The sequence below is a fragment of the Magnolia sinica genome, chromosome 14, assembly GCF_029962835.1.
Source record: "Magnolia sinica isolate HGM2019 chromosome 14, MsV1, whole genome shotgun sequence".
Taxonomy (NCBI): Eukaryota; Viridiplantae; Streptophyta; class Magnoliopsida; order Magnoliales; family Magnoliaceae; genus Magnolia; species Magnolia sinica.
Window position 1 is genome coordinate 57,199,389 of NC_080586.1, and position 24,422 is coordinate 57,223,810.

Consider the following 24,422-nt stretch of genomic DNA (forward strand, 5'->3'; position numbering starts at 1 on the left):
CCGAGTTGCGGAAATTTGAAAAAAATCGAAATTTCCTAATTTCTCACAAATCGGTTGCAGTCTGTGTCCAAACATAAAATTAAACATGTAACTTTATCTAGTGATTCTTCTTTTGCTTTTGAATGTATTGCTTGTGTTCTGACACGTCTTCTTACATTTATAAATTATATGAATAGACTTTAAATACACTTGCATAAGTTCAATTAGACAGCACATAGATTAGGACCCCATACAAAGAAAACCTATTATATGCACTTGTTTTTTTTGTAATGTTTTGATTTATGAGTGTGTATTGATGTCTTTTTTTAACAATCACCAAAGTTTCATTGAAAAATTCGACCAATTTTCCAATGTTTCCCCATGTCAACAACGATACATTACGTTATACAACCGATATATCCCATGTGATAACCGATACGTATCCGTATCCCAAGGGTGCGATAACCGATACGTATCGCACCGATATTTCGAACACTGGTTTCCACTTCTACAAACTCGCGAAAAGCACCTGTGAAATCGAAGATTTTCTCTTGTTGGAAGGTTTGTTAATTACACATGAGTGTAGAGCTGTACACCTACACACGTCCCATCATGGCATGTAGCTCCGAGATCAAATCCATGCATCGGTTAGTCCAACCATGTTTTTACCTAAAAGGAATTTGGTCCACTCAGAAGGTGGGCCCCAATATTGGAAACAGGTGGATGGGTTAGAAAAACTTTAGCCAAGTATCTTAAAAACTTAAATTTGTTTTGCAAGCTATGGCCCACCTAACCAGTGGATCGACCTAATTCTTGGACTAGGGCTTCAATATAGCGGTGCCTTTCTAATGGATGGATTGGATCTTGGACCTATGTGCTGTGATGACCAATGTGTGGCGTGTACAGGAGTTTTATTGCACATGTGCATGGGTTTAGCAAATCTCATCTTTGGAGAAGCTGGACGGATGTGATTTTCTTGTAACCTTGCTTTGCATCACTATGGAGCCCACTGATGACCATGTGACGTCCACTCCATCCATCCGTTTTGCCATATCATATTAAGGTATGACTCCAAAAAATGAGGTAGATCCAACACTTTAGTGGGTCATGCCATATAAAACAGTGGGGGTTCAACACTCACCATTAAAGCCTTTCGTGGGATTTTTTTTTTTTTAACATGCACTTTTTTACATAAGCAATTCTCAAGAAGCACTTCTTGCTTCTTGAGAATCAATTTTGCAGGGCCAAAAGCAATGCCAACAGACCCTTACCTGATGCATATCTGTTTTTTGAACTGATGATGCAATACTTTTTTCTGCATGTGTTGCTAAGACTGCAGAAATTGGTTAAATCTACACTTGCATGGTGCATATCATCCATCGCATGCCAATTTTGAACCAAATGGTAGGTGCTTTGGAGCATATTGGCAATTGACTTTGCTTTCCCATGTCATGAGAACAATTAGATTTTCCACATGCTATGCTCCAGTCTTTAGGCATCTAAGTTGGAGCATCCTATAACCCCCAAAATTAGATAGGAAGGATGATATTCTGTACATCTTTCTTAAACAGGTGTGAAAATTGGACCCGGATCCATTTTAAATCGGGTTGGCTCCCTTGATATCCACAGATCTAGGTACACCATTGACAGCCCTAGTGCAAGGAGAGTGGATTAGGTGAGACCCTGGCCTCACCCAAGACAGTGCGACCCTTTTTGTGGGGTTACCGTGGGGCCCACGTTGATTATGTATTATGTATCCACACTGTCCATCCATCTTTAAAGATAATTTTAGGTTATTATCCCAAGAATTACTTATATCCAATTATCAGGTGGACCATAACATGAGAAACAGTGATGATTGACCGTCTTACTCTTACCACTAAAAACTTCTTAGGGCGCACCTTAATGTTTCCATAGTGTTTATTTACCATCCAATCTGTTTATAAGGTCAGATAAGCCTGGATGAAGGGAAAAAACAAATGTCAGCTTGATCCAAAACTTGTGGCCCATTAATGGTCAATCACCACTGTTTCTTATGGTATGGTCCACCTGATAATTGGATCTGCTTCATTTTTGGGATAATGCACTAAAATGATCTGTAAAAACGGGTGGATGGCGTGGATACATAATACATACATTAAGGTGGGCCCCATGGTAAGGGCCGCACCATCTTGGGTGAGGCCGGGGTCTCACCTAATCCGCTCTCTAGTGTAAGGGACTCTCTAAAGAATCATTAGATGGGTACATGGTGGGAGACACTACTCCTTGATACTTTGATATGTTGAGATCTTGGGCATGTGTGCACCGCTTAAAACATGTCTCTTAGATGGGATATGATGAGGCAAATTCTCTTACAAGTGAGTATTCTTTAAGACCGTTGTTGACTTGTTGATCTGGCCACAGTTCCTTCCCACGTTGAAACTATGTTTTCCTTTGTTTAATTCATGAGACCATCTTACTTGAGTTCATGTCTAAATTAGTGATATATGTAGAAGAGCATAATATTTGTTCCCTTTTTCCTGCATTTCTTACTTGATTCCTGTTGGCGTATTTCTTAAAATGTCTGTAAATGTTACTATCTTATCTATATTAGGAAATTTGTAACATCTTTGTTTCTTGGCACTTGGCAGGTGTATTCCATTTAAATACATAGATTCTGATGAAAATTGTGGTTCTAAACCAGAGAAGGTTATCGAGGTTCTCATGATAAACTCACAAAGTGGGCCAGGACTTTTGTTTCCGAAGGTATAGTATTGTGAAAAATTTTCTCCCTTTGTGATCTTGGTTCTTGTGTCAGACATTAATATTGAGTGTTGCTTGAAAGTAGAATTACAAAAATAAAATTCACTTCAAGAAACAAGCATGATAACTTGATAGGTTTTTCTTACCCCCTAATGGTAAATGGTAATAAGGTGGTCTTGAACTTGCAAATTGCAAATGAAGCAACTATTATCCCCTCATATGATAACACTGTGGAGTGTGGTCCTCTTTAATGCAGGGGCATTTTCACAACGGGCTCGAGTGGGGTAGCCTGTGGGATGCGGGGACACACTCGGGGTGGGTGACCTGTGTGAAGCGGAACCCATGTGAAGTGGGTCCCACGAGGGGGTTCGACTGAGGTCCTAACCCATGCGATGTGGGGTCTGGGCTATGAGATAAAAGGATTGATTTGCCACTCTCTATCAATTCGAGCTTTTAGAGCAAGTGGTTAATTGTCTTGCATCAAAGTGGTATCAGAGCGGCATGTCTCATGTTCGAGACTCCTCACCGGGGGTGATTAATGCAGGAGTATTTTCACATCGGGCTCAAGTGGGGTAGCCTGTGGGATGCGGGGACACACTTGGGGTGGGTTGCTTGTGTGAAGTGGAACCCATGTGAAGTGAGGTCCACGAGGGGGTTCGGCCGAGGTCCTAACCCATGTGATGTGGGGTCCGGGCTATGAGATAAAGGGATTTAATTCGCCACTCTCTATCAGTTCAAGATTTTAGAGCAAGTGGTTAATTGTCCTGCATCATCTCTTTTCTTATTATTCTTCTTTTTTCATTCCTTTTCTTCTCATGATAGTATTTTAGGACAAGTGACGAATGTCGCACCTAGAGGATTTACTGGTGATTGTAGCCTCTTCTTTCGTTGTTCTCAGCCTTTCACAACACTTGCACAATTGTGGTGAATGTGAGTTGGATAAAGTCGTTTTTGCATTACAATGCTGATTCAACTAGTCTTTCTTTTCTTTTATTTATTTTTTCTTTTTTGAAAGGTAACACCAATTTTATTTAAAAACACCGAGGTGGCACAAAAGCTACATCCTAGAGAAGGAAACGTTACATACTTTCAAAGTATCTATGCAATAGGCCCATTCCACAACATATTAGAATGTCCTGGTGGCGACCTGCTTCATCATGCTGCTCTCATTCCAAAAGCACCATCCATTCCTTTCTTCCTAAATCGTCCAAAGAGCAGCTAAAAAACATAATCTCCAAAGAACCCTCGCTTATTTCCGAAGATCCACCCCCATGCCAAGCCATAAAGAGCCCGTCCACTGAACTTGGCATAGTCCAAGCAATATTGAAACTTCCAAGGAATCAATTCCACAAGTAAACGGGCAGTGGATGAAAGGATGATTGATCGATTCATCATTTACCATGCACATGAGGCAGATATAAAGGATCATCATTGACTGTTTTTGAAGATTATCAATGGTCGAGACTCTTTCCCTTTCAACTAGCCATCCACACATGCCGTATCTACTTGTACTCACCATCTCTCCTTAGAACTTGAAGCGTGTAACAGAAAGAGTTGATTGAAAAGTCTAACAACTTGTCCTTCAGATGATCTAGAAGTACACATGCTCCTCCACTTCCTTATTAAGAAGGAATCTACGGCAAGGGGGAGACCAAGCGATCGACTTTCCATAGTAGGAGAAGTAATGAGCAACAATAATATTGCATTATATGGAAAGCGAGCTATTCTCGGAAATGCACTTAACAATGTGTTTTCATTAACCCACATGTCCTCCCAAAAGCGAATCTTCTCCCCATTACTAATGAAAATTCAATCCCCTCTGACAACTTGGACTTCACACAAGAGACCTCTTTCCATATTGCATATGCTCTATAGGAGTACCTGGTGCACCATCCAACATCCTGACACCAATACTTGTTAGCAATAGCCTCCTTCCATATGGTATCCTCTTCCGACCCAAACCTCCACTACCAGTTGCCCAACAACGCTTTGTTCATCACTCCAACTCTCTTATACTAGCTCCTCCCTCTCCAACTTGCACCTCAATTGTTCTAATCTTAGCTAACACTGATTTCGGGCACATAATAAATACATAAGATCGATGGGCAAGTTTGACAAGGTTTCTTTAATGAGGGTAATATGACCTCTTAGAGATGAGTATTTTTCCAATCTAACTACCATTGACTTCGGGCACGAGTAACTACCATTTACGATGCACATGAGGTAGATATTAGGGATCATCATTGACTGTTTTTGAAGATTATCAACGGTCGAGACTCTTTCCCTTTCAACTAGCCATCCACACGTGCCGTATCTGCTTGTACTCACCATCTCTCCTCAGAACTTGAAGCGTGTAACAGAAAGAGTGGATTGAAAAGTCTAACAACTTGTCCTTCAGATGATCTAGAAGCACACATGCTCCTCCACTTCCTTATTAAGAAGGAATCTACGGCAAGAGGGAGACCAAGCGATTGACTTTCCATGGTAGGAGAAGTAATGAGCAACCATAATATTGCATTATGTGGAAAGGCGAGCTATTCTCGGAAATGCACTTAACAATGTGTTTTCATTAACCCACATGTCCTCTCAAAAGCGAATCTTCCCCCATTACTAATGAAAATTCAATCCCCTCTGACAACTTGGACTTCACACATGAAACTTCTTTACATATTGCATATGCTCTATAGGAGTACCTGGTGCACCATCCAACATCTTGACACCAATACTTGTTAGCAATAGCCTCCCTCCATATGGTATCCTCTTCTGACCCAAACCTCCACTACCATTTGCCCAACAACGCATTGTTCATCACTCCAACTCTCTTATACCAGCTCCTCCCTCTCCAACTTGCACCTCAATTGTTCTAATCTAGCTAACACCGACTTTGGGCACATAATAAATACATAAGATCAATGGGCAAGTTTGACAAGGTTTCTTTAATGAGGGTAATATGACCTCTTAGAGATGGGTATTTTTCCAACCTAACTACCATTGACTTTGGGCACCTAATAAAGACAAATAGATGTGCAAGTTTGACAAGGTTGCTTTAATGAGAGTAATATGACCTCTGAGAGACGGGCATCAACCCTTCCATCTAGATAATTCCCTTTTAAACCTTTTACTACTCTGTCCCACAAATGTTTAGATGGCTTCCCAATGCGTAGGGGCAGGTCAAGTTAAGTGGAGTGGAGAGAGCCTACCACACACCCTATGATCCCCAACCACTGGCTTGTCCTTGGATGAAGGCATGCGAACACCCAACATCTCACCTTTGTCGATATTAACTTTCAATCCCGCTACTGCTTTAAAGGACCTTATGATCATGTTCAGCTTGTCCACCACAGCTGCATCTGCCTCACACAAAAAATTGTGTCGTTAGCAAATTGAAGATGGGATATTGGCGGGGCTCAACCTTCCCACTCTAAAACTGTGGATCAGACTGACCTCCCGCTCTCGCTCTAACATTCCACCCAAAGCCTTTGCTACCACCACAAAGATTAAGGGAGATGGAGAATCTCCTTGCCCGATGCCTCTTGAGTTTTGAAAGAATCTTTTTGGAGAACTATTAATAAGAATCAAGAATCTAAGGCTGAGCTTATACACTCCCTCATCCACCCCCTCAATTTCCTCCCACGCTCGGTCTTGCCTAACATGTAGTCCAAAAAGTCCTAGTCCATATGGTCACATGCCCTCTCAATATCCAGCTTGCACACGACTCTTTTAAGCCCTTTTTTATAACTTGAATCAATGCACTCTTGACTTGTAAGTGCATTGTCTAGGATTTACCTTCTTGTAACAAAAGATTCTTAGATATGACGCTTGGTAACACTGCCTGGAATCTGGAAGCTAAGACATTGGGTAAGAACTTGTACGACCCATCTACTAGGTTGATAGGTATGAAATCCCTGAAGTTCTCCACACATGTCACCTTTGGAACGATGACAGTGAAGGACGCCCACAACATTGTCGATAGACGCTCCCTTTTGAAGAATTCCGACATAAGGCTCAACACATCACCTTTCACAACTTCCTAAAAGACCTGAAGAAAGGGCAAAGGAAATCCATCAGGGCCAGAGCTTTATCCCTTTTCAAAGAGTCCACAACAATCTTCACTTCATCTTAAGAGAAAGGATCTCTGGAGCAAGTCAGCTTCCTCCCTTGCCAGGCTTCTGAAGGATAAATTATTCAGACTTGGTCTCCCATACGCTTCACTTGTCAACAAATCTTTGTAGAATTGGACCACCAAATTGCACACTCTATCCTTATCCTCAATCCTTATAACCTCCACAACGATGCTATTAATCTTATTGCATCTGGCTTGAGCACTTGTGATACTATGGAAGAATTTTTGTGTTTTTGTCACTCTCCTTGAGACAAGTGGTACGTACATGATTGTTGCTTCCTCTTGATCTCCTCCTCCTTAAGACGGCCCGAATAATCTTACGCTTCCTTCGTAAATTCTTATCTTCCTCTGACAACTCCGCCTCTTCGGCCTTAATGTTGACATCCTGAATCTTGCCAAGGATCACTTCAATTTCATTTTGCCACTTCCTTCTTCCAGGAGTTAATTTTTCCTTTCAAGAGTGGCTTAATTTGAAACTGGCGTAACCCTCAACATTGAAGGAACCCCACTAATCTTTAGCTTACTTGGAGAACCCCTCCACTTCTAACCACATAAAATCGAACTTGAATGGTTTCTGGCCCTATTTTTTTTTTTCCTCCACTTCCAACAAGATAGGGCAATGATTTGATATGGACTTCCGTAACCCACGTTGAGAGACTAACGGGAACTTTTCCACCCACTTTGCTATTATTAAAAATCTGTCGAGCCTAGACATCACAACTTGATCCTGGTCGTTAGACAAAGTGTACTTGCCACGCCTATTGGAAGATCAATCAACTCGTGCAAATCCACCTTGTTTGAAAAAGCTCTAATGCTTCGAGCAATTCTCCCTCCACTTGATTTTTTAGATATGAATCTGGTGAATTAAAATCACCTCCCACGCACCAAGGGCCCACCGCCCTATTGTGAGTTTAACTTAGTTTTGCCAAGAATTCATCCCCTTTTTGTTGCCACATTTGGCCCGTAGGCTACTATGAACATCCATTCAACACCAGTTGATATACCCTTCAATAGCACCACCATCGAGAAATTCCCGCTCCACCAATTCTCCTTCTTTCAAATGCTAGGATCCCACGCCACTACAATTCCCCTAGCAGAATCGATAAAATCTACGGCCACCCATTTGTTGGAAATAACACCCGACAGAGAGTCCAACCTCCTCTCGTTGAAACATTGAGTTTTGGTTTCCTGAAACGAAATTACTTGGGTTTTCGATCTTTTGTAGACATTTCTAATATGCCTCCTTTTCACCTTGCACCCCCAACCCCCTCACATTCCAGCTTAGTATTTTCATTTGGGAATTGATCTCCCCCTTCATCCCCTCACATGGGTTTTCATTCTTTTGCAAACATTTCTAATCTGCCTCCTTTTCACCTTGCACCCCTGCTCGCTTACGTTCCAGCTTAGTATCTTCATTTGGGCATTGAGCCCCTCCTTCATCCCATCCCCCTCCGCCCTAATAAGCCTCTATGACTCATAATTGACCTTAGTGGCTAGACTCACCAGCTCATTTGTTGCTTTTGCCTATCGTGAGCTTCCACGAATTGAAACAAAACATAAAAAGCTTTATAATTATCCCTGAATGTAACTCCAATTTGTCTTCCCAGGTGATTTGGGGTTTCCTTAATTCACCATTTCCCCCTTCCTGCTGCAACATGCTAAGCGATCCTATTGATAGTTACTTCCTTTGAGCCCTCTAGTCTATCTTAAAAGGAAGTCACCTTTATCCCTTCATCGATTGCCACCTACAGCGGAGTGATCTCAAGGACTTCCCTTTGGATTCTTGCCCTACGTTTGGTCCTTGGAAGTTTCGGCTCGGGTAGGTAACCTTTCGCCACTGACTTGCGAGCTTGTGCCATAGCGATGAGCATGCAATGCGTCTTCGCCAGACTCGCTATTGCTGGAGAGAGTTTCAATCTCTTACCCAACCTCCACTGCCATTGAAGAGACATCTGAAAACACCTCTAGCTAAAACAACATCCTTCAATCTTCGGAAATAAAGCCTCATCTTAAAAGGGTCTTGCATGTGTGATGGGTATAAGTAGAGATCACACATGTTGCCATAGGAGATAAGGTCACACGCGTAGGAGGAAGCACATGTGACAGTCTCTCCTCTCCAGAGACATTCGCGTTAAGCCCAACATGCCCTAACACCGCCGACTCAAGGCCACTCATTGAATTGGCACAACAACATGTACTACTTGAGCCTTAGACTCAACTGCCTGATCCTTGCCACTGAAGCGGACTTTGCTCCCAAGCCTACAGCCCGAGCCTCCATGTGTCCCACCACTCCTTTCCCGCTCGATGTCAAGACGTCACTACCTAACACTACCTTAAAGTTGACAACAAACAAACCATGCATTGCCTTCTTAGCATCCTCCATGCCCTCTCTTGAACTCTCCCAGAGCATGGGAAGATGTGCATTGTCATCTTCCCAAATATCTGCGAAACCTGTCTCTGCTGGTTTACCATTGCTTGCCACTAACACATGCCCCCACTTTCCTCCCCCGTTCGAGACCTAGCCTTGCTTTACTACCCTCACTCCTACTTTAACCTACCTGATTGCAATGTAAATCTGCTCCAGCGCCGGTAATTTCTTCTTCTTTCTCATGCAGATCCTCACAAACCTAATCTTTGTACCTCCTTCCATCGCCGGATCCACCACAAGCACCTTCCTGATGCACGAACCCACCAACATGAAAGCCTCCATAAGCCATAACTCTAATGGTAGCTCTTAAACTTGAAACCATACCTCCTCCCACCCAAACAACGACCTATTAGCCCACCTGCAGAGTCACGCAATTGGTTGATCTTTGAACATCACCATAGTGATGAGGACCCTATTCGCCTCCATCTCTGTGCTTAAAGAGATCCATACCTCATTTTCATAGAAGGGTTTGAGAATACTTTGGTCAACAGCTGCTCCACCACTTTCAATCAACCATTTCTTCACCTCACCAATTGTAGCTTCTCTCTTAACTTGTGCCATCGGGTTCCATTGGATCGACCCCCATGCATTCTTCGCAACCTGAGGGTGGACTCTCACCACGGCCCATGTTCGCCATTGCCCCCCCACAACCACCTCTCCTCCCCCATTCTCTCATGTTCCTCCGCTACACCTACCCTCCTGCCATACTGCCTACACCCTACTCTCCCCTGACAATCTCCTTCGCCACTGTCCTATAGGAAGTTCCTGCTCCCGCCACCCTCTTCACCCATTTTCCTTCCCTTGTTTTCTTGGCCTCAACACCCCCTTCCTTCCTAGACTTACTGTTGTTATCCTTCTTCTCCAACTTCGCTGTTTGATAATTTATCAACTCTGGCTCATATCTAGTCATTTGGATTGAGAGTTTTAGCCCCTCAAAGCTTTTCCCATACAATGCCTTCACCATAGACATGACCTCCTCTGCCTTCTCTAGACGCACAAGGCAAAACCCATGGCCTCCTCGAATTCTTTCTCCCTCAGCATCACCACCTTCCTCATCGACGCAACTCTACCCAACACTCTATTGAAGCTGAACTTCGTCCACCCCTTGGAAAATTTTCTATGAGGAGAGTGGAGAGCTTAGTGAGAGGTCCATACAACGATGCTCCCTTGTTCCCTACTCCTTACCCAATGTCAACACCCAGACCAATCATGTCTCCATGGGTGCTGAGAAACCTTGACTTCCTCCCTTCAGGAAACTTTCCATGAGGAGAGTGGAGAGCTAGAGGTCCATACAACGATGCTCCCTTGTTCCCTACCCCTTACCCAATGTCAACACCCAGACCAATCATGTCTCCATGGGTGCTGAGAAACCTCGACTTCCTCCCTCTGTCCCAACAATGGCTCGCGTCTCATCTCCACCCTTCCCTTTCTGCTATGCTGATGTAGATTTTCTCTCCAACTTCCCTTCTCCTCAAGCAGCTTTTGAAATCTTTTGTTGATCTAGCTCGTGTCCTACTATGAGAAATGCTCCTCTAGTACATGGGTGGTTGAATGCAAAGTTACTAATGCTACAATGTGCTATGCTATTGAATGCAAAATCATTATAACGTGCTATGCTATGGAATTGTGAAAACGAAGTATCTAGGACTAGGTTATATACAAGTTCACTTTTTTTTCTTTTTTTTTTTTGAAAATTTTGGGTTCTTTATGCTTTTGTTTAACACAAACTATGAGACAAAAAGCTTTATATATAGAAGACAAGCTTGAAAAGTCTTTAATCAAACATGATTGTAAATAAAGGAGTTTTTTCTTTTTTTGGAAGGGTATATGAATAATGGAGTTCACAATCTCTAAAAGAAGTCACATAACTTTTTTTTTTCAACAATTGTCACAAGTGTTCAAAAGAACCTGAAAAGTCAGATGACTCAAATGTCCATTCAAGTTTGGTTGAGTTCCCATGGGACTAACTTGGGAGTGTTTGTAATACTCAGCTTGATATTTCATATATTTTAAGAAAGAGGTAAGATGGTAGTGTGAAACGATTGATCCAATGCATGGACTCAAGACTATCAATGGGCCATACATGCACGTCAATCCAAACTGTGGGCCTCCCATGTGAATGGGGCATATCATATTAGAGGTGATATAACTTGTTGATTGGTCGGCGCTGATTGGGTAGTACCCCCACCAGGACCTAGCCAGAGATGGGCAGCCCTGTCAAGGGCTCTATGGGGCCCATCGTGATGTATATAATTTATCCATGCCGTCCATCTATTTTGACAGATCATTTTAGGGCATGAACCCTAAAGGGAGGTAGATCAAAGGCTCAAGTGGACCACCCCGTAGGAAGAAGTGGTGATTGAACTCCTACCATTGAAAACTTCCTTAGGCCCATCGTGATGTTTATTTGCCATCCAACCTGTTCTTAAGGTCACATAGACCTGGATGAAGGGAAAACACCTATTCTTAAGGGCACATAGACTTGGATGAAGAGAAAACATAAATATTAGCTCAATCCAAAACTTATGTTGCCCCTAAGGAGTTTTTAACGGTAGGCTTTTAATCCCCACTGCTTCCTGTGGTGTGATCCACTTGAACCTTCGATCTTCCTCCTTTTTGGGCTCACGCTCTAAAATGATTTGCCAAAACGGATGGACAATGTGGATAAAACATATACATTACAGTGGGCCCCACAATGCCCTTGATAGTACCGTTCGTCTCTAGCTAGGTCCTGGTGATGGTAGTACCCAATCCACACCCCTGATTGGTAGATGTCTCATTTCTCATGGTGGTTGAAATGAAAAAAAGTGAATGATCGGAATTTAAAAAACGTGTGTCCTCTAGTAGGAGGTTTCTAATCATTTGAATTCTGAAATATGCCCCATCTAAAGTGGGGTCCTCTGTCTAGAATCAAGGGGTACCTTGCTCATTATACACTATGAGCATACTAAGTAAACTCTCCTTGTTTCATAAGAGAAAAACATTGATTTTGTGGCAGTCTGTGGCTATCCACATGGATGCACACAACCACTGAACAATGCCATGCATGGATAACTAGACAACAATCCAAGCTGTAGAAATTGTTGGCCTGATTGTGGATGGGGCATAGACTCAAGATCAAATTGTTTGTAGAATCCTAATCTTCGATTAATGGTGATTTGGTTGAATTTGGACTATTGATTTGGTCTTTTGTCAATTGTGGGATAAGTACTCCTGATGGTACATTCTATTTCTCTTTATCTTTCTTGTAGATGTTGATGCAGGACGGATGGCCTGAACTAGGATGATGCAAATAAATTAATTAATGGATTACCAGAGTAAATCAAAACATAAACTAAAGCCAATCTACCACAAATTTGAAGAAATAAAATATTCAATTAAGCTCAAGTTCAACACCACATCACAATCTCGCAAAATAGATCCTTAAGGCTATTGATCGGACATGACCTAATAGAAGGTAGAACTTCCATCTAGCATAGGATTTGTTCTAGATTTGAGGATTCACTTGCGCTTTGCTAGGGTTCGAATGGATTAGTGTTTGGGTATGGAAATCAAGAAATTATGAATTTAGGGTTTTATAAAAGGCTAGGGTTAAGGGTTAGGGTTTTATAAAATAGAGAAGAAGAGAAAGTGATCAATGATGGGAAGGCTGTTCGACTGTATGGACGCTATACGGACATGTCTGTGTAGTGTAAGGGCACGTCCGTACAGTCGTGCTGATAGTGTGGTGGGGTTGGGTCAGTTTGGTTGGTGAGAAGTTGGGTTGATGATGATGGAATTAGGGTTTGAGATAGAAAGGAAAACATATTCGATGGAAAAAGAGGGTTTGAGAGAGCGAATAAAGAAATACTTAGATGAGAATAAGAAAGATAACTTTTAATCACTCCAATGGCTTCTCACCAAATTCCATTCACAGAAAGTTTTCTTGCTCAAAAGAAGTAATGTAGAAATTTTTTATTCAATATGTCCATCATCTCAAGTCTCAAACAAGTATATATAAGAAAACCTAGGCAAACCCTAAGTCTAGAACTATTCTTGACTGTCTGAATCTATTAACGGTCAAGATCAAAACATAAATCTCTAATAACCTAAAATGAAATTGAAAAATAAAGCAGAAATAAAGATGTGCCACATGACACAAGGATGATCTCCAATGTGTAATAGGTACGTCCATACGTCCACATGTGATCAACGATCAGGACAAATATGGTCCATGGCTCTGATGTGTAGATTAGAGTGTCTGTACACTTAAACTTGAGTCTCCTAATATATCTAATGGTCTGGGTCACCAAACTGATGTGGTCCAGGTTAGGCTAGGTGACGTTCAAATAGTCTAATGATGTATCAATCGGTTCCAAATAAGCAACCCACATGCATATTTGTAGTATGAGGTCTTAAAAAATGCACAACCATGCATGTGGGGTCTTTAACACGGCTAAGAACTCGAATTGGGTCCACTAGTCCCCATGTAATGATCATTCAACCATAATGAAGCTGGGGCTGGGGCCTCAACCCTCCTCCTCCTCTGATAAACTCGTGTAGGGTGCTTGGATGCCCTCATCATATGTACTTTCCAACACTGTTTTAAAGAGAGGCCAAGTTTCCTATTTGCCCTGTTTGGAACGTAGTTTGTTGATTTGGGGCCTATTGTTGGTCTATCCGAGCCATTGATCTGACAGCCCCCATCATGGATGGACGACTTGTAGAATTTCCTCTCAATTGGTCAACTCTAACCTTCCCGTTGTTGGCATGCAAATACTTGGTCAAAGAGAATTTCACGAACAAACCACCTTCAATGGAAGGCTAGGATCTTCCAATTTGAGAGGTTTTCAGGTAATGGTCCATACATGATGGGGGTTGTTAGATCAATGGGCTTGGATAGACCAACCATATGAGCCCCTCATCTACAAACTAAGTTCCAAACAGGGAAATTCCCTGTTGGAACAAATAGGAAACTTGGTCTCTTTGAAAAAAAAAAAGAAGAAGAAGGAATAAATGGGCTTACCTTTGTTCAATTTGACCCTTTTGTACTTCCATCTGATTATCTTTCACATTATCCTGGCCAAGAATACCTTGCTGAAATATTACAATGATCAGTGACCTTCAAAAATGGGATAAGGGACCCGCAGAAAGCTGATTGTTTTAGTACTATTATCATATTTAAATCTTTCAAAATATCATTGCATTTCTCATCTCATTGGTTTGTAGTCTCGGGCCAATATGTCTGGGTTGATTGATCCCTAAGAGTACTTGTCTCTCCCTCTATTCCATGATCTGAGGGTGTACCTTGACAAGAAGCCATAGAATTTGATAAAGCTCCCACATCAAATTTTTTGGTTTGGCCTTTGAGGAATTAGTAGAGCTAATTTCAATCCTTCAAAAAAGAAAAGAAAAAAAGAAAAAAAGGAAGCTAAGGTCGTGCTTTTAATAAATGGACTCTTCTTCTCTCACAAAAGCCCACCTATGCTATACACATTAGACATTACCTATGTCCATGTTGTAGAATCAAGTGATGCCATTATGGAATTTTGCACTATCAACCTCCTTTGGGCGTGTATGAGATAATGGCTGACTCTTGTTTATATGTATTATGCCAAATATGGCAGTAGCCCCTGAGCAAAGTGTGCCTCAGATTCTAGATGGTATGTTGATGGCTTATGAGGTCACTGATTTGGTTTCCAGATTTGAATCAAGAGGCATGATCATCAAACTGACATTTAGAGTCTGGAAGGTTTTCTTTGGCAGAGTGGCCCTTCTAGTATGGATCCTTAAAAGTTAGGCTTGGCCTTGAACGGAGGCAGTGGGTTTTGCAATATATCTGATTCTCTTCAGTTCCCCATCAGAAATGATCAATGTTTGATAGGTTAGCTTCTTTTGGTTCTGTAGAGGTTGAAGCAACTGTACCCACTACCTTCATCCTCTTTTCTGAGTTCAATGTTATATTCTCTGTATTAGGTTGTGGTGCAGCCTTTTAGGGTGATGAAGTGGGAGACCGAGGACCAATGATACCTTGCATCAGCAGCCTGTTTAGGGTAATGAAGTGGGAAATGGAGGCCCAATTATACCTTGCATTCAGCAGCCTCTTTAGGGTGATGAAGTGGGAAATGGAGGCAATGATACCTTGCATTCAGTAAAATGGATTACATGATTATTCTTGTGGAAGCTTCTTTGGAGCAAGCAGAGAAGTAAGCTGTTTTCTGTATCACCAAAATTCTAGGTGATGTCTTATTAAGTGAAATAAAATATCAGTGTTTTGAATTAACAGTGAGCACTGCCTCATTAGACCGCATCATTGGAAAGTTTCCCATATTAGTGGTTGTCAATGTATTTACTTGCTCCTCAGATACCTGGATTTGCCCCTTAAGGTAGGCTCCATTTGGGAACAACGCTTGGATCCACACAGTTACATGCTTTGCTTGTATTTGTCGACATGAGAAGGTCACTACTTCAATCCTTTTTGTGTAATCTACTTGATCAAATCAATCTTGGGTGAGTTTATTTATTTCAAGCCTATGCACAAAATCCCTTCCTAATAACATCAAAGCTAGAGAAGCAACAAATAGATAGATCGCCGAAAAAAGAAGAAGAAAGAAAAACCAATAGGTAATGTTGCTCCAATACCTAACGAAAGTGCTACTGCAATACTGATAAAAAACTGTTGTAGCTACTGGGCAACGAAATGGATTTTGGAATTTATTAACATTCTCCAAACAAAAAGGGTATTATCAATAATTCCATCGGTACTGAAACCACTAAAAGAACACTAAATCGAGAAATTGCAATAGAAAAAGGGAAGGATTGTGATGTTTTTGAAATCTTTTACTAGGCAATCTATTATCCTTATGCATGAAGATAATAAATTCGGTCATTGTGTTGTAGATTGGTTGGATAATGTATGGGAAGGTATTTACCAGCTCATAGCACCGTCCCATAATTTCGTTAGAACTCTATTATGGATTTCTGACCACATTCTCCATAGGACCCTCTTTTGACAGTTTAGAACCGCTAGGCGTATGTTACATGTAAATTGTAATAGTACCTAGAATGACAATGGGAGAAATATATAACAGATCATTGGGCCACGTAGGTTCTCGATAATATATGATCCTTTATCACATAAATATAATCATTATCAAGACAGGAAGGACTCATAAATTTTACGGATCGCCCAACAAGTGGAAGATTCGGATTGTGCTTGGATGCTAGAGAGATCCATAGGTTTGGATAGACTCCCCACCCATAGAGTAGGTCTTAGGAAACCATCGAATCTTCCATTTTGCCATCATCTCCAATGGTTTTTGCTAAACTGCAGTCTCACATATTAAGGGCCTAGCATGAAAAGTTTGCCCATGATCTCTGACTTGGAGGCTGGAAAGTGGCAAGTTCTTCTTGGGGATACTTGGAAACCCTAACTCGAAAGATGTTTAAGATGTTTCATAGAACATGGAAAAATTTACTCTCTGTCCATTGTTTGTTGTATAAATTTTTTAGGATGTCAATGCTAGGATTTTGATTAGTGAAACTTCTTTGGATCCTTGATAGTATGGTATATTCCTTGTCGTGCACAATTGCATTGAGGGGAGGTCCATGGATGCTTCCTTTTCCAATTGACATGGTTTGAAGCAATGTCTTGAAAATCGATGATATCGGCCGATGTATCTTGTATCCCACCTGTGCGATACGAAACGCATATGTAGTGCCGATATATCCCACATGTTCGATCCAGTGAGCATTTTCAATTTCCGATCCCTTTTTTGTTCTTGAAATAATGTTAAATCATTGTCAAATGGTTATAAATCCATTGGTTCTTTATATTTTGCATGGAAAATCATGGAGTTGGAGCTTTGATTTCAAATTGGTTCTTCATGTTCTCCATGTATATATTTTTACTTTTTCCTTCAACCAGCTATCAATTGAGACTAATTTCAAAGTATTTAGGAGTATTTGATGAAACAATCATCACATACACTATAGTTTCGAAATTTGAGTGTAGGTGGTCTAATTTGTGAAAACTTGGAGAAATTAAGGTGGTCCAATTTGTGAAAATTTGGAGAAAATTTGAAAATTTCCCAATTTCTTCCAAATTTGCTCACAATGTTGCACTCCAAACATGAAATCAAGCATGTATGAGGGCTGCTCTACTGATTTGTTAAGTCCTAGTCAATTTTTGAAAAATAAAAATAATTTTTAATAAAAAAATTTACTAAATATTTTTGTTTTCGAAATTCCTCTTCAACCAACTATCAATTGAGACTAATTTCAAAGTATTTAGAAGTGTTTGATGAAAATGATAATCATATACACTCTAAACGTTATGCATTCAATTTGAATATAGTTGCATTAGTTCAGTCAGACAACACAGCTTAGGACCCTATACAAAGGAAACTTATTATATGCACTTCTTTTTTGAGATGTTATGATTTAAAAGTGTGTATTAAAGTTTTTTTTTTTTTACAATCCATGAAGTTTCATTGAAAAATTCAACCATTTCCCCAATGTTTCCCCATGTTTCCCAAAAAGTGCGATAAATTACCCGATACAAAGGATATATCCCGTGCGATAACCGATACGTATCTGTATCTGAAGGATGCGATATGTGATGCGATACCGATATTTCGAACACTAGTTTGAAGAACATTTGCACCTTGATATAGTGGTTAATCTATTATGCCCTTGGCCTATAGAGAAATCCTTCTATTGTTCATATTGATAGTAATTTTGTATCCTTTTCTTTAAACCTTGGAACCTTCACATAGAAGGGTGACTTTCATATGGCTGGTATTAAATGATAAGCTAACAGGTGATCAGTAGATGTTTGCTTGTCTAGTGGCATTGTTAGGAGGGTGTTGTGTCTCAACCTAGTGGCCATCAATCTATTGTGCTTGGGATTTGAAACCTGGTCGTTTTTAGTGCAATCCTTTTTACTATTCAGGCGTAAATAATACTAGTCTTGTAACTTCCTTTCCCCCCCCCCCCCCCCTTCTCTAAAGCTTCAAATCTTCACCTAGTGGGGTGACCTTTATCTGGCTAATATTGAATGGTAAGATTTTAACTGTGATATATAAATCAATGTGGTACTTCCTTGATGAGTGATGAACCTTGGAGTTTATGCCATAATTTAGAAGCGACCAGTTCACAATTTGGTCGTTGCCTTTGCCAAGATTTTCTTCATTCCTTATGCGAAGCAAGAGAATGAAATGCCCATGATGCATCCTCTTCCCTGCTTTTTTTTTTCTCCCCGCAAATACAAGGGAAACACAACCTGAACACTACAAAGAACAAACCTGATCCAATGATGCATAATGCACCACACCCTCACACCTCTGAACCCTAATTAGGATCCAACCTTGCAACTATTTGCAGTGTTTGGTAGGTGTAAGCTAGTAGAAAGAGAGATGGAATAGAGAAAGAGAGGAGGAGAATATAGAATGAGTTGAAGTTAGGGTTCACACCCCTCCTCCTTCTTTTATATCATGAAAGTTTCATAATTATAAAAATACCATTAATAATAAAAGAAAAAAATCCTCTATCCTAGACCTAAATAACCCATCTAAGTGGGCCTATGTAGGCCCATATCACATTTTTTAACACTCCCCCTCATGTTGGAGCATACATATTTTTTATGCTAATCTTAGAATATATGTAGCCTAAGTGGAACGAAGAGCCTTGGGGAACACAACAACAAGTTAGTCCTGAGATCGAACATATGGAGTAGAGATTTTGCCATTGGAAACTTCCTCACGTATGAAGTGACAGTTGGTTCGATGTGTTTAGTTCTTTCATGATAGACTGGATTATTTGTTATGTGTGAACCAACCTGATTGTTACAAAATAACTGCATAAGTAGGTTCATTATAAATCCCACTTCTTGCAACAATTTCTTGATCCACTTCAACTCACAAGAGGTATGAGCCATTGCTTTGTACTTTGCTTCGACACTCGATTAGGCCACCACACTCTACTTCTTGCTCTTCCATGTGTCTAGATTTCCTTAAAAAATGTACAATATCTGGTAGTGGATCGTCTATCTGCATCTAAATATCTTGTGATCCGAAGATGACCATTCCATTTATAGAAAATTCCATGACATAATGCTCCTCTAAGGCAACACAAAATTTGAATAATTGCTTCCATGTGAGGTACTCTTGGAGAACTCATGAATTGGCTTATAGTACTCACTGCATAGGATAGGATATGTCTGGTCAAGTAATAGTTAAGTAATTAAATTTTCCAACCAATCTTTTGTACATCCCTGGATCCTCCATTGTATCCCCTTGATCACTTACAAGCTTGTGGTCAAGATCCATTGGAGTGTCAACTAGTTTGGTCCCAGGAAGACTCGTTTCCATGATTAAATTCAGAACATATTTCTGTTGAATAGATTAACTCCTTTAGATCTAGCTACTTCTATACCAAATATCGAATATGAACCAGATCTTTTAAAAGAAAAATGTCAGTGACGATACCTCTTTAGTTTTTCAATCCCCTTGTTGTTGCTTCTATTAACAACAATGTCATCCACTTATACTGCAAGCACAATGAGACCTAAGATATCCTTCTGTAAAAAAAATGGAATGATTAGCTGGACTTTGAACAAAGCTATAGTTTAATATAACCTTGGTGAACTTGTCAAACCATGCACATGGAGACTGTTTTATACATAAATTGTCTTTCGCAGTTTACACACTTTGTCACTCCCCTTGAGCAACAAATCGGGGAGGTGCCATATAAACTTTCTTGGTAAGATAACCATGGAAGAAGACACTTAAAAAAAAAAAAAAAAAAAACCTTAAAGTTTGAAAGAAGAGCTAATCATGATTAATAGCTACATATTGCATAACTTGAATGGAATTCAACTTGGCTATAAGAGAGGGTTTCAATGTAATCAACACCAAGAATTTGAGTGTACCCTTATCGACTAGGTGAGCTTTCGACCGTTCAACTGTACCATAAGATGAAACTTGATTATGTAGACCCATTTACAACCCATAACATGTTTACTGGTCAGAGGAGTGGTAAATTCCCAAGTGTCATTCCGATCATGGTGCGCCATAACGGCTGTTATGTAAAGGTAATTGTGGCACCTGTTACACATTACGGGGTCATAAAGGTCGTAACAACTGTTAAGGAAAAAACGACTCTTAAAGGCCGTTACGACCCCCATAACGTCTTGTTACCCCTCTCGTAAAGGCCATAATGGCCCTGTAATGGTCCATTACAGGGTCGATATAGGTTTTTCGAGTTTTTTTCAATAAAAGGAGACTGTAACAACCGTTATAGGGGCTGTAATGACCATTATAGTCTGTATCGTAAAGGTAACGATGGTAGCCGTTACGGCCACTGTTACCATTATGGAATACCTTGATTTTGATGAAGTGCATCCATTAGAAATGTGGAGATAAGCAATGAAATGAAACATATTTAGAGGTGGAATGATTGGTACACATACGCTTAATTTTTTCTTAGCACAATAGGAATCTCAAATTTATTTGAAGAACTCATTGGATCAAAAGTATTTGAAGAAGATATGTTGGACGACACGTCATGGTCAAGTGCACCATCTGTCTGTTTTTGTCATTAGTAGACCTTCAACTGAGGCACGGTGGGAATGAAAGGGGCAGTAGATGATGGAGGTCGGATGTCTTCGTTGACCGCAACAGGCATATAATAGTGTTCCATATTAAGAGATTTGCTATCCTTTGAGAAGAATGGGGTAGATTAAAAAAAAGATAACATCTGCACACATATCTATTGTCTTTGAAGTGATAGACTATAACAATGTTAACCCTTATGTGTGGGAGAATATCCAATAAAAATACATTTAATTGCTTGATGATCAAACTTATCATTGTCAGACTTTAGTTGATGGACAAAACAAATACATCCAAAAACATTAGGAAGTAGAGAAAATCAATGGAGTATTTTAAAATAAAATTTGATGAGGTTATTGACCCTCTAAAACCGATGAGGACGTTCGATTTATAAAAAACCATGTTGTAAGTATTGTATGACTCTAAAAATTCTTAAGAACTACTAAAAAGAAAAAAAGAAAAACTCTTAGGAACATTAATTTGAATTAAGAGAGCATGAGTTATCTATGAAGGTGATGATTTTTCCATTTTGCAATCTTGTTTTATTGTGGGGTGTGTGTGCATGATATCTAATGTAGGCTTCCAATTCCGGAAAAGAAAAACTAACAAAAGCTTGGGACATACTTCTTAGCATTATCAGATTGAAACATAGACATTTTCGAATTGAACTGATTTTGCACTTCCATGTAGAAAGTCTTAAAAGTAGTAAATAGTCAGATCTATCTTTCATTAAACAAAGCCATTTCATTCTTAAACAATCATCAACAAATGTACACAATACTTAAAACCTAGATCTACTAGATATTTTAATTGGACCCCAAACATCTGAATGAACTAAATAAGAATCTTCAATGATGGATGACTAAGGCGGTAGTGCCACTAATAAGCTGATATGTCTTTTTGTGCTGTTGTACCCATAATGTCACGATCAAGATAGTACAATCCGTCATGCGTATGTCCTCCACCAATCTTCCTTTGTCTTTAGGTCCTAGAAAATATAATGTGAAGGATAGAAAGTGACGCAACAGTTAAAGGATTTGGTAAGTTTGTTAACAGACAGGAGGCTTAAGAGGAAATTATGGAACAAATAAAACATATGATAATGAAAGAGAGGGACTTGTATGAATGATATCCATTCCATATACTTTGGATTGGGTACTGTTTGCAAGAGTGATAGAAGAGCCTGTTAATGAGCCATCAATAGATGAAAACACACTAGACTGGCCTGCCATAGGTCAAATGCTCTAGAGTCAATTACCTATGGAGTATGAAACTTGGATCCTAAGCAAGCCATATCAGAGGTAATGAATGTAGTTGTAAGGGTGGATGTAGCTGCAAAAATAGTAGGAACAAACTGATTCTGTAGATTGTTCACCAACTTCGAATATTCTTCTTGAGTCAGAGTAACCATCTCATCAGTCATGTGTCTGTGGAGCAATAAATGTAGAATTAGTTAGAGGAGGCATGCTACTCTCTCTAGTGTGGGAAGCTTGAATAGTTTATGTAGGCTTCCATGGAGGTCTTCGCATTTTTCCAATAGAATAATTGGAGAGCCATAATTTATGCGCTTCCTAGGTCCACGACCACCTCTTCCACTAGGGCCACCACTCGGTCCTGGCCATAGAACAATGCTAGGGCTGAGTTGTCATTGACTATACTTGTAGAGCCTAAAGATATAGGCTAGAGGCGTGCATACACCTCATTTAGAGATGGCACATCTTTGTTAGCCAAAATCTGTGCACTAGTCGATTCATACTCACATTTCAACCCAGATAAGGACTTGGCCACTCGAAACTCTTTACATTGCTGTAGTTTCTCCAAATCGGTAGTCAGAGTGATACTCATTCATCTCTTCCCATATTCCTTTGCGTTTGGAATAACATTCACGCAATGATTAATCTCCTTGTTGGAGCTCGAATATTTCTTCATATAACTGATAAGTACAAGAGATGTTTTTATTAGACAGATACATCTCTCATAGTGCATCCCATGCTTCTTTAGCCGTATCTAGAAAACATGACATTTGTACTTATGGAGGGTTCTATACTATTCCATAACCAGATCACAATTTGGGCTTTCTTTCTTCTTCTTCTTCTTCTTCTTCTTCTTCTTTTTTTTTTTTTTTTTTTTTTTTGTGGATCTATTGGTCATAAGTGCTAGATTCTTCATTAGGTTTCTCCATGATCAGATATCTCAATGTTTCCTTGGCCACGAGAAAAACTTGGATTGACTTAGACCACTGTAAATAATTTGTCCCATTTAATTTAATAGAGGTTGACATCTAAAAAATCAGATGGGTTTATAAATTAGATTGTGGATCACTTTTTATCTCCATAACAAATAAAAGAAGGGTACCTCACAAGGACAAATTTTGGCTAATGTAGCACAATTGATTAGCAAGATCTCAATGAAAAATGAAAAATTAACTATGATATGCAAGATCTCAGGCTCCCTCACGCGAAGAAATGAAAAATTAACTTTGATATGCAAGATCTCAGGCTTCCAACCAGTTGTGAAGAAATGAAAAATTAACTATGATTTGCAAGATCTCAGGCTCCCTCACGCACACATGGACCAGTACAAAAGGCCTGACACACAAAAGAAACAAGAAAGATGATGCAAGACATGAAAAATTAACTATGATATGCAAGATCTCAGGCACCACAAATGAACACTTCACACTTCACATGTTGCACACATCACCTTAGATAGAAGAATCAACCCACACATCCATTACTTCCAACCAGTTGCGAAGAAATGTATTCATGAGCAAGGCATCCAACACAGACAAACAACTCACATGTTTGGAACAAACACGTGAGGTAATATCATTCAAGAAGCCGATGTATTTATTCCCTCACGCACACATGCACCAGTACAAAAGGCCTGACACACAAAAGAAACAAGAAAGATGATGCAAGACATGAAAAATTAACTATGATATGCAAGATCTCAGGTTTTAGATCAAACTAATTCAGAAACATTCACATGAAATTTCCATATCTCACACAAAAATTCAAACATTCAAGCAAGGGGAATCTGTGTGGGTCCAGGCCTACACATGCTAGGGTTGGATCAATAAAAATTATGGGCCAAACGATACTCAAAGGGAGGTAAAACTCATCCACACATGCACAACAATTTGTCCCTAATCCAAGGGATTCATCAATTCAATTATGAGAACCCTAGGGTAAGAAAAGGGGCAAACAAATTAAGAATAATGCAATTTAGGGTTAAGGCTATGAAAAAAACAGGTATGAGAAAATACACTGGAAAACATGAACCTGTGATAGTCCGCAAGAGCCTGACCGCACGTGCGAGTGGGCCCCAATTCCCCGAACCGACTTCTAGGGTTTGGTCGGCCAGGGGAGGACTCCAAAACCCTTGTTTTCAGCTCGATCCGAGATGCGATCTGTGTGTGGTGCTCCGCCGAATTTTCAATCCTCCTGCAGGGCCAGATTTTGAAATTTTGATATGGGGAGAAGAATTGCTGCAATAAATGACTGATTCGAAGTGTAGATGATGGTGTGAGATGAGAAGAAGGGATAGTAGAAGATGG

The 24,422-nt window shown here is 40.1% G+C and overlaps 1 protein-coding gene across 2 annotated transcripts in view; it reads left to right on the forward strand.

The window, feature by feature from the left end:
- LOC131225788 (nudix hydrolase 16, mitochondrial-like) overlaps window positions 1-24,422 on the forward strand; it is a 57,815-nt gene that overhangs the window by 15,597 nt on the left and 17,796 nt on the right. For both annotated transcript variants that reach the window (XM_058221380.1, XM_058221381.1), the window contains exon 2: window positions 2,610-2,724. In XM_058221380.1, coding sequence (XP_058077363.1) covers window positions 2,610-2,724 — 115 coding nt within the window. The remainder of the gene's footprint in view (window positions 1-2,609; window positions 2,725-24,422) is intronic.